Source organism: Lytechinus pictus, chromosome 4 (assembly GCF_037042905.1).
Source record: "Lytechinus pictus isolate F3 Inbred chromosome 4, Lp3.0, whole genome shotgun sequence".
Classification (NCBI taxonomy): Eukaryota; Metazoa; Echinodermata; class Echinoidea; order Temnopleuroida; family Toxopneustidae; genus Lytechinus; species Lytechinus pictus.
The window spans coordinates 31423525-31435318 of NC_087248.1; the positions used below are offsets into that span (position 1 = coordinate 31423525).

The window sequence follows — 11794 nt, forward strand, 5'->3', positions numbered from 1 at the left end:
TGTGTCTCCATTATGATGAAAAATAAGTTGCGGCAATAAATCACTAATGCACTTAATCATTTGTCAATCCGACTGTTTCAGTTCTCAGTAGGAAAAAAATTTAATAAACCTAATTTCATATAGTAAAATACAAAAGAATAAGTGGGGATATGACATCATCAGCCCACCTAATGAATATTCATAAAGACATGCCTAGCACTGTTTCACCGGAATAATGCAAATCTTTAGAATTCAATAACTTTGATATTTGTTATCCGATTTTGATCAAATTTTTAGCATTTTGCTCTGTGAATTTTACTCTATTTATTGAGATATAAATATCTCCAGCTTGGACCATCCCTTTAAAGTTACTGTTTTAATGATTCTTATTCATCAATTCTGCTCATTCAATATGATTATGTATTTAGCATATGACTGTTTTGGTTTGTCATATTATCAATCATTTTTGCTTACAATGGCAACCCATCTTCTGCAAGTGATTTTATGTGCAATGATGTGTATTTTTGATATATTGTCAAAAGGTCTTTGTTATAAATATGTTTCTATATCCCATTGTTATGCAGAAGAAAAAAATAGAAATAAATAAAATCAATTTTCAAGAATTTCATGGAATTAAAACAAATGAACATAGAAATAAAGAGACAAATTTGAAAGTAAGTTTGTTTTATTTACAGGCATCTCAAGGGAACGATCAGGTCAAATGTGATGAACCAGTTCCAATGTTTAAATTAACTGCAGAACAAATGGAAGGTGAGTCACATATTTGCTTTTTTTTTTAATCTTGCTGCTTCGCAGTATAAGACTACTATAGGCGCTATACTGCTACTGCTACTACTACTACTACTACTACTACTACTACTACTACTACTACTACTACTACTACTACTTCTACTATACTACTACCACTACTACTACTTCTACTACTACCACTACTACTACTCATACTCCTACTACTACTACTACTACTTCTAGTACTACTACTACTACTACTACTACTACTACTACTACTACTACTACTACCATGTTGCTGCTACTGCTACTACTACTATACTACTAATACTTCCACTACTACCACTATTGCTGCTGCTACTACTACTTATACTACTACCAAAGGTGATGATGAAAATGATGACTGTATTAATTAATGATAATAATAATGAAAATAATAAATCATAATCATTAGAATAATCATTATGACAAGAATGATATAAATACTGGTAATAATAGAATTTTAATAATCTTTGTTATAGCAACAACAAACTGATATGATCAAGTTATTACTGAACGCCCTACATGCCCTAGTGTCTGTTTTCACTCCACCATTATTTTTCAATCCTTTTAACTATCTTAAAAGAGGCTGATTATTCTGCAATCATATTGATCAAAGTTGGTAAATAAAACCGCGTTATATTTGCATAATTGACCCTATAGCCTGATATTTTACCACATTAAACCACATTCATGTTAAACCCACCAAGTGAGTTATGAATGGCATGAATTAATAATGCAACAGTCCGACCGGCCAAATCAACAGCAGATCGACAATAGCTGTTAATAAGTAATTTCAATCGGTCGGGTTGGAGTAGGTTTAGTTGGTGTTTTCACTGATTCAATTCGGATCATAATGGGGCATCTGAAGAATTATTGGGATAATGAATTCTTCCTTGCCGTCATTGCTATAATGTTAAAAGACCTGAAACTGTCAATTTACCAATATCTTTAATTCCTCAAGGTTTCATGAAACACATGATCACGTGATAAAGAACACAGTTATTTGTCAATAGATTTGTTGTTGTTGTAAGAGGCTTGCTTAGAAGTAATATATATACTCTTTTTCACTTTCGTTTATTTCCGTTACCAACGATATTATATTGCCCCGTTCAACCTAATATATAATTGTGAACAATACACATAATAAAACAGGTTGATTGTGGAGGAGGCTGCTTGCTAAAGACGGGGCTTGTAGAGAGCTTTATCATTTCAAAAGTATTAATTCTTATCAGAGGCGTCGATCCATTTTTCAGATTGAGGGGGGGGGGGCAAAATCATGATTTAACGTTCCAAAAGCGCTCGATCACACAAAACGAACAAACTCCAAACTCACCCACACACACACACATAGGCCTAGATCTATATTATATATATGCATATATATACATATATATATATATACATATATATATATATATATATATATATATGTATCTCACCAACAAATTAATGCGAGCGCGAAGCGCGAGCTGAAATTTTTTAGTATACTGACATCAAAACAGGAAAAAGGTACCTGTTTAGGACTGTTTGTAGTAACTATTGAGGAGGATAGATACATGTATCTCAGTACACAGATAACATTGGATAATGCGAGCTGAAATTTCTTTATATTCTGACCTGAAAGCTTGATATTCTAAGCATCTTTGGTACCAATGATTAAAATGGGTATCTAAAAGAACAATAGATGCGAGCGCAAAGCGCGAGCTGAAAATTTTGATAGTTTGATCTAAAAAAATGACAGTTGCATAAAGAACAAGATATATATCCAACAAAAGATTATTGCAAATTGAAGCGGGAGTTCCTTTGATGTTTAGAAATGAAAACGGGACATTCTATTCATTTATTTAATTATGAAAAGTATGGGTTTTTGCTACAGCCATGATGCGAGCGCGAAGCGCGAGCTGAAAATTTTGATATTCCAATCTGAAAAGCGGACATTTCTTTGAGCACGATTTTAAATAAAGAACGAGTTGATATCTCATTCTCGCTTGCTGATTTCCGTGTAAAATTACAATCTTATTTCATTTTTGCACATGCGGAATTATTGGGGGGGGGGCAAAACGATATGTTTGCCCCCCCCCCATTATTTTCATTGGTGGGGCGATCCCCCCCCTGCCCCCCAGGATCGACGCCACTGATTCTTATAGAGTAAAGACATCATGGTCAGCCACTATTAACTTAGACGTAAAATGTTTCATATATTGGCTGTGTACAAGCTTGGCATTATACCAGCTAAAAGCTGTCCTGCCGAGTTCCTACTGTATTTATTATTACCATAACAAACAAAAGCCTCTGTTACGTTTGTGGCATGAAAATGCTCCTCAATGTAGACATATTTTTCTATATTTTGGGACATCTTTCAAAGAGAGATAGATAGTGCACATAGCACGTAGGATTATTTGCAATTCACAACCCCACTACGCTCTCAAACACAATTTACATATTAATTCTGATATTGCTTCATTGTAGAAGCAGGTCTCTTTCCTGTCCTCGAGAATGAAGCGATTTGTTCATTGAAAACCTTCCCATACACCAGGAAATACCACCTTATGGAATCAAATTTATTAGCGATTCTACGGCTAAAACTAATTCCATTACGTTTTACCTCGATATTTTAATTTAATCTCTGCCAATGAACGGGCATTGTTACCATGGTAATTAGTCAATGGATTGTGTTGCGTTGGTAACAAAAAGATAATCCCTGATTATGATGAAGAAATATTAAGATCATCATGAAAAAGCCAATAGATGATTTTTAGGAAAGCGAATGGCACAGAAATCGATTGCTATATAAAATGTAAGACTTGATTAGAGTTTTACCTTTTTCCGGAAAAGCACCTCCAATATTGATATATATTTTGTTTGTTGGCGTTGATGTATTTTTTTATGGGAGCGGTATGATTCATTTTCAAGTTAAATTTATTTAACCAATATAGGAGAATATTCTAATTTAAAAAAGCATTCGAAAGGACAGGAAAGAGGCCGAGTTTTATTATGATTTCAACCCTATGCATAAACAGTTAATATAATGGGCATAATAACTACATAGATAAATGTAAATTTTATTCATTTTTTTGTGTTATCATTTAGGTAAAAATATTTGTTTATTTATATTATTACGCATTGCCTAGATAATGACTCAGTATTTTACATTTTTAATATTGATGTAATTTGTTGTAATCTTCATTCTGATTTCATCAGGTCATTGATGAAAAGCAGCTTCTTGTTGAGCTTTTAGTGAATGAATATAATCTAATAAATAACTTCAAATCAATTCAATTATTTTTTCTTTTAATCTTTTTACATTTACAATGATAGTTCAATATACATATTTATAAAAATATAACATTTAAATCATTTTTATAATACAATAATACCATGAAATCGAAAGGGAAGGAGACCAACTAAAAAGCAGAGCTTGTAGGGTGAAGGCTTCCTTTTATAAGTAAATTTTATGAATAAAAAATAAGATAAAATAAAGAAATAAACAATATATATATATATATATATATATATATATACGTACCTATTAAACGTCTGCTACCGGCGGTTTCACGCCCGGACTTGAGGCGATCTTCAGGCAGACTGACGTTATTGGCTATTTGTGTGGTGCGGCGGGTCATTTTGACGCTTCGGTGGTTTCTGGTTTGGTCTCGTTCGGTGTCTGCACTTTGAAATCAGTTCCGACCTTTTGTTTAGTGAGTTTCTGTTTGTTATTATGGACACTTTTTCCTCCAGGCAAAGATTGCATAAGCCACTTTTTCTTTGGTTTAAGTTTGACTTTTTTTCGATGTCCCATGTTAGCGTAGATTCGATGTTCTTTTCATTCAGATTCCATATGTATTTTGAGAGTTAAAAGGTAACGGTAATTGTTTATTGATAAACTTTTACATTAACTGTCCGAGTTGAAAAGAATATAAATCTTTAACCTTCAAGACTTTATTTCTCAAAAACAGAATATTTGTATGTGCCTTAAATGACAAATACAATCAAATATAAAACATTCATAAAAAGATATTACATCAGGATGGGAGACTGTTTTCATTATATCATTTTGAATGTCTTTGATTAAAGGGCAAGTAAACACAGATTTATCTATCATGGGCGGTGTAATCGGGGGGGGGGGGGTTCCCTCAAATTTCGAATCTTGTACAGCACCGTATGGGAGAGCAATGTCTCGCTCCCCCCCCCCCCCCCCCCCGGGGGCCAAACTCTCATGAAATCACTCCCACTATTGTATGTAAACTAGAAACTGGAATTAACCATCATTACAAATCATTACAGTATCATTTTCTTTGCAAAGTTATCAAATTTCATGAGAATATTATATAAATTATATGATTTATCTGATTTCCCCCCGTTTCTTTTCCTCCTAATTCTTTTATATTTTCTTCTCTCTCCGTCCACCTCCGTGTCGCTTTGTTTCCCCTCTCAACTCTCTCACAACACCCGTTGGCTTCAATCGTCTCGTTTTCCTATTCGACCTCCAATATCATCGCAGAGTTCAGAGAAGCTTTTAATAGTTTTGATCGCAACAATGATGGCGTCATATCCGTGGATGAGTTTGGTGATGTCATCAGGTCACTAGGTCATAAACATTCCAAGAAAGATATCGAGGAAGCTATTCAACGATTTGATGAAAATAGTAAGTAACGGCTTGAATCATAATCATAGTTATAAGCATGGCACTAATGATGATGATGATGATGATGATGATGATGATGATAATGATGATGATGATGATGGTGGTGGTAGTTATGGTGATGATAAGGATACTGATGATGATGGTGATGATGATGATGATAATAATGATGATGATGGTGGTGGTGGTGGTGATGGTGGTGATGGTGGTGGTGGTCATGACGACGACGACGATGATGATGATGATAATGATGAAGGTGATGCTGGTGATGACGATGATATATGATGATAACTGGAAGCTTTGAGACAATTCTTTTTTCAAATCAAGAAGGCTACTCTTATACCTTGGTCACATTTGTTCTACGGCGGCCGTACGGCGAGTCGAAAACAGTCGTTTTATTCATTTTTATTGAAACCACCTATATGTAGCTGGTACCAAAAAAAAATGTTAAAACGGCTGTATTCGACTCGCCGTACGGCCGCCGTAGAACAAATGTGACCAAGGTATTATACTAACGAATTATTCCAGTCATTATACGATTTCCGATCAACACGATTAATCCAAATCATGTGTCCTGACTTTTTCTCTCTAGAAAACGGTACAATAGAATTCGACGAGTTTATCAAGATGGTTGGATTACTCCCTACGAGTGATAAAGAACAAGACCAAGAAGAACTAAAGAAAGCATTTCAGTTATTTGACAAAGATGGTAACGGTTATATCAGGTTAGATTTTTTTTGTTTCTCTACATCTACCTAAACCTAAAAATACTTGTAGTCAGTTGTGATTATATGAATTAGTGATTTAGCAATAAATGACCTATTCATCAAATCATGTATAATAACAATCAATAAATATTATAAAGCCGCATATCAGTAGAGTATGCGTAATGGAAAAAAATAATTGTCGAAAAAATCGAAAAAATATTTCGATGTATAGATAAGTTTAACAAAAATTTTCACTTTCAAATATTAAATTCTTTAACTGGCATAGCCGAGTTGATGACTGTTGTTTAAACTCTTCATGGGGTGAACCGTGATATATGTAAAGTGTCAAAATTAATTTGAGACCCATTCCGAACTGAATATGATTTTTTTTTGTGTTTATGAAGTGCTGCTGAGCTGAAGTTGGCGATGACGACACTTGGTGAACCTTTAACGGATGACGAGGTTGCAGAAATGATTGCCAACGCAGATATTGACCAAGATGGAAAGATTAATTATGGAGGTAGGAATACATGTAAATTCGTTCGTAAGAGGGCTTTGTCAATGGAATCAACAAGAATATTAAATGGAATGAATATGAACATGGGGACATGGTGGTTGTGGTATGAATTATGCAATACGTATTAATCATCACCACCACCACCACCACCATCATCATCCTCCTCCTCCTCCTCCTCATCATCATCCTCCTTCTCATCATCATCATTACCATCGCCACCACCACATCACAATCATCACCATCGTCATCATCGGCATTATAATCTCTCTTATCATCGTCATTATCATCATCACCACCACCACCACCACTACCACCACCGTCATCGTCATACCACACTTACACCACCACTATCACCACCGTCATCGTCATACCACACTTACACCACCACTATCACCACCAGCATTCTACAGCCGTATATAGACATTCTTTGTATATAGATATTACAAAATATATAGACATAAGAAAATAAGAATGTTTACAAACTTTATTAACAAATAGTATATAGACATTCTTCGACTTTGTAAAAAATAAGAATGTTTACAAACTTTATCAACAAATATTAATAAATAGGGCCTCCGTTTTGTTTTTATCATTTAGAGTGGATGCGATCTGGAAGTTCACACGATAGTCCAACAATGTCTTGAATATCGCATGCGATTGGAAATAAATTTGTTATTTTTTGATGTGTAACTTTCTTTCAGAATTCGTTGAAATGATCATGCAATCTTCAGAGAATTCATGAGACGCACACACTATGGATGAACGGCATCTTTATGTCTATTGAAGTATATTATCAATAAAAAGATGTATTGTCTGATATCCAGCATTGCTCTTCATATCAAGAAAATAATGTAATAAAGGAACTATAAAATGAATACCGTATTGGTTTATAACTCCCTTTTGATGTGACGACGAAGATTATGGCCTGGGATTATGACTATGATCATCTTGAATTGAAAGTAACTGCAAGAATATTTATTAGGAGGCTGCACTCCACAAGCTCCGCTTTTTAGCAGCCCCCTCCATTTCCAACCTGATATGTAATAATCTTGAATATAATTTTTGTACAGGGATACTTGTAATATGTTTTGTTATTTGTATGTCAAAATGTACAAAACGAACTGTAATTGTTGAAAATGGAAATTAACGAAATGAAAAGTGGGATGGAAGATAAATGACAGGCTCCTCTCTTCTCAACTGAGGAAGAAGAATGGGTGTCGATCACTGGGGGTGAAGGATATTCACACAATATTTTAGGTAGGGGTGGCCTGAGTTATCATCTCCCTAGTAATTTATGGTCGAACATAATAATATGTATGATGACAAGTATGATCACGATGATAAGGAACAAGTACGAGATGATCATGATCATGATGATGGTAGTGTTGATTGTCGTATGTCTATACACACGATGACCATAAATTGGAATTTTCTTATATTAAATATTATCAAATGAAACAAAATCTTTCAGAAAATGTTTAAGTCAGATCATGGACTTATTTTAATAGGTCCATGGTCAGATTGGTGCAGTAGTAGTAGTAGTAGTAGTAGTAGTAGTAGTAGTAGTAGTAGTAGAAGTAGTAGTAGTAGTAGTAGTAGTAGTAGTAGTAGTAGTAGTTATAGTAGTAGTAGTCAGTGGCAATCGGCTGGCCAAAAAAAGGGAAAAAAGAGAAAAAGAGGGAGAAAGTGAGAGAAACGTAGTGGGAAGGAAGAAATTATTGTTAATTATATCATATTATATTATGATTATGTTATGTTATATAACATAAAAATGAAAAAAATATCATAACTTTATGAAACATAATTTGCTCAGGGCCTATGTCTTCATTGTTCCTGATGCTCGCATTGTCTGTTTAACGAGATATGTAATTCTGTTGTACTAAAACCTCCCGTTTTCAAGTCAATATACACCAAATATATTCAGGTGTGAATTTCCTAATTTTTCAGATCGCGCTTCGCGCTCGCAATATTTGACTAGGGAGGTGCGTATGATAATCATGCGCTGACTACATTTTAGGTGTAATTCTAACAAAATCAGCATGCGCTTGGCACTCGCATTAGATGACTAGGCCTATGGTGAGATATGTGTACTTGTAATAATAATAATAATCCGCTTTTATATAGCGCTTAATACATCGAAACGACGTGTCTAAGCGCATTACAGATATATTAGTACTCTTAATGGATTCTTAAAAAAAATAGTCCTTAAAATATCCATGTTTGGGCTCAATATATATAAAAAAATTCAGCTCGCGCTTCATTTGGTTAGTGAAATACGTATGGTCTTCGTGAATTCCTACAAACAAGCCTTAAAATGTCCCTCTTCAGGTCTGAATTTCCTAAATTTTCAGCTCGCGCTTCGCGCTTGCAATATTTCAGTAGTGAGATGCGCATGTTTTGAATTGAATTGAATTGAATTTATTTTCATACTTCACAAGATAGCAAAATAATAACATAATAAAATTGAGAAATACATTTGATTACATACAAAATACAAAATATAACATGTATATAGCAGTAAATAAAGTGAAATATGAAGGAACCTGCATAAAAAGCAGAGTTTGTAATGTCTGCAGGTTCCTTAAAGTAATTATGAAATTAGTAATCAAGGAGATCGGACCAAAAAAAAAAACTCAGACTACAAAGGAAAAGCCAAAGATAAGCGGAAAATCGCGGGGTAAAGAATGAGAGGAAAAGAGGACAAATGTGAAATAGAAGGGGGAGGATGAGCGAAGAATGAAAAAATTCAAACTAGGCAGTATACCTTTAAAAAGGTACAAATCAAATACATTATATATATATTCAGCCAGTGCGTCTTAACTGGGTCCATACTGGACAGAAGAAATGATTTCAGTTTACATTTAAACATACTTAAGGATAAACAGCTAGATATTTCGTTTGGAAGATGATTCCAAAACCTTGGTCCTTCAAATACAATTGATCTTTGAGCAAATAACGTTCGAGTACGTGGAAGGTGAAATGAGTCCCTTTGGCGGGTTGGATAAGAATGGATGAGGTCGTTTCTTTGAAACAAGGAAGAGAAAATTTCCGGTAGATTATCTTTTGAGAGTTGAAACATGAATGTACCCAAATGAAATTTGTAAAGATCATGAATTTTCAGGATTTTATTTTTTTTTATAAATAATGGATTTGTGTGTGCATAAAAGTCAGATTGGTTAATCAACCTAATAGCCCGCTTTTGTAATTTAAATAAAATTTCTAGTACCGTCTTGTTTGTATTACCCCAAGCTAATATACCATAATTTAGTCGTGATGAAATGAGAGTCATATATAAGTTTAATAGTATATAATCAGGAAAAAAGAATTTTAGCTTGCTTAAAATACCGATACTTCTAGAAGTCAATTTACACAAGTAATTAATGTGACACTTCCAAGACAAATCATGATCGATATAGAGCCCAAGAAATTTGGTGGATTCAACCTGTAATAAATTTACATTATCCATGACTACTTGACCAGGTAAACTTTTAAGAGAATTACTAAAAATCATAAAATTGGTTTTCTTAACATCAAGTGACAACTTGTTAGCTGTAATCCAAGACTGAACTAATTGAAGTTCTGTATTTAAAATATTAAGTAGTGTATGTGGATCACGGTGAGACAGAAAAATATTAGAATCATCCGCAAACAAAATAAATGACAAAATATTGGAAGAATTTTTAAAATCATCAATGTAAAGAATGAAAAGTAAGGGACCAAGGAGTGATCCTTGGGGTACTCCGCAAGATATTGATTATACCTGTATAATACCCCTTTCATAAACCCAATAAAACCCAATTATGCGGCTAATAGCAGCATAATTTGGTCGTAAAATCAGAGGAGGACAAGAGTTATCCGCATTATTCTGATGCTGCTATTATCCGCATAATAGCGGCATCGGGACAAGATCATGAAGATTTTGAGTTTATGAACGTATTTCCAAATAATGCGGATAATTGCCATGGTGCGGTCACAAGGTCACCCTTTTCCAACACAACCGCATCGGAGGGGGCGTGTCCAGTTGTCATGACGATTATCCGCCTTTTTCAGGACGGGCGCTCGTAAAAATAATGCGGATAATTTTCGGAGTTTGTGAACGCAATCTTTATTGAATTATCCGCATTACTCTTAGGCGGCTAATTGGAGGATAGGTTTTATTGGGTTTATGAAAGGGGTATTAGAAACAAATTGTTTACGAGAACTGAGGTAGCTCCTGAACCAATCCAAGGCCTTCCCACGAATACCATAATGTGATAATTTATATAACAATATATCATGATTGATCGTGTCAAAGGCCTTGGAAAGGTCCAGGAATATACCAACAGTGTGCAGTGACTTATCGACGGCACATGCCACCTTATCAATGAAAGAAAGTAAAGCATGAACAGTAGAATATTTTTCCTGAAACCAAACTGAGAATCACATAATATCTGACAGTCGGTTAAAAATGTGATTAAGCGTGAGTACATTATCTTTTCTAGTAACTTTGAAAGGGAAGTGAGAAGTGAAATTGGACGATAGTTGCAAACTTCTCGTTTATCATCTTTTTTAAAAACGGGTATAACTTTTGCTACTTTCATATTACAAGGAACAACGCCATTTATTAATGATAGATTAAAAATATATGTCAAAGGTGAGAGTATTTCATTAATTACCTTTTTCAAAAGGAAATTTTTTAATACCATCACTACCAGGACTCTTATTACATTTTAAATTATTTACAATATCTTTAACTTCGTATTCGAGTATAGGGATAAGGAAAATAGATTGCGGATTAGGATTTTTTTTAAAAGATGTAAATTCTCTATCAGGTTCAGGGATATTCATTGAGAGGTTAGTACCAATTTGAACAAAGTAATCGTTATACAACTCGGCTATTTCAGTAGGATCTTCGATAATTTTCCATTTGTGTGAGATTTCTTTTGTTGGTTCGGACTTTTTGTTTGATCGTAGGACCTTGTTTATCACTCTCCACGTACTCGAAATATCGTTCTTGTACATGTACTTGTTAAATTGGTCAGAAAAATACATTTTTTTGGCAAGACGTAGGGAAGTTGTCAGTACATTACGATATCGAATATATTTCCTTTTAAGTTTATCATTATTGGGCTGTTTCTTATATTTGCAAAATAAATTGTTTTTACGGTTGATAGACTT

General features: G+C 34.1%; 1 protein-coding gene across 1 annotated transcript; it reads left to right on the top strand.

Annotated features, from left to right (window-relative positions):
* The first annotated feature begins 678 nt into the window (after positions 1-678).
* LOC135153923 (calmodulin-A-like) lies at positions 679-8289 on the top strand. Its single transcript, XM_064098820.1, has 5 exons — positions 679-750; positions 5273-5416; positions 6006-6138; positions 6525-6640; positions 7339-8289. The coding sequence occupies exons 1-5, from the start codon at positions 720-722 to the stop codon at positions 7377-7379; spliced, it is 465 nt and encodes a 154-aa protein (XP_063954890.1). The 5' UTR covers positions 679-719; the 3' UTR covers positions 7380-8289.
* The last annotated feature ends 3505 nt before the right edge of the window (positions 8290-11794 follow it).

Excerpts from the sequence above, each read along its gene's own strand:
- LOC135153923 (XM_064098820.1), top strand. The coding sequence starts at position 720 with ATGTTTAAATTAACTGCAGAACAAATGGAAG. Across the intron at positions 751-5,272 it reads AACTGCAGAACAAATGGAAG|AGTTCAGAGAAGCTTTTAAT; the intron begins GTGAGTCACATA and ends ATATCATCGCAG. Across the intron at positions 6,641-7,338 it reads TGGAAAGATTAATTATGGAG|AATTCGTTGAAATGATCATG; the intron begins GTAGGAATACAT and ends ACTTTCTTTCAG.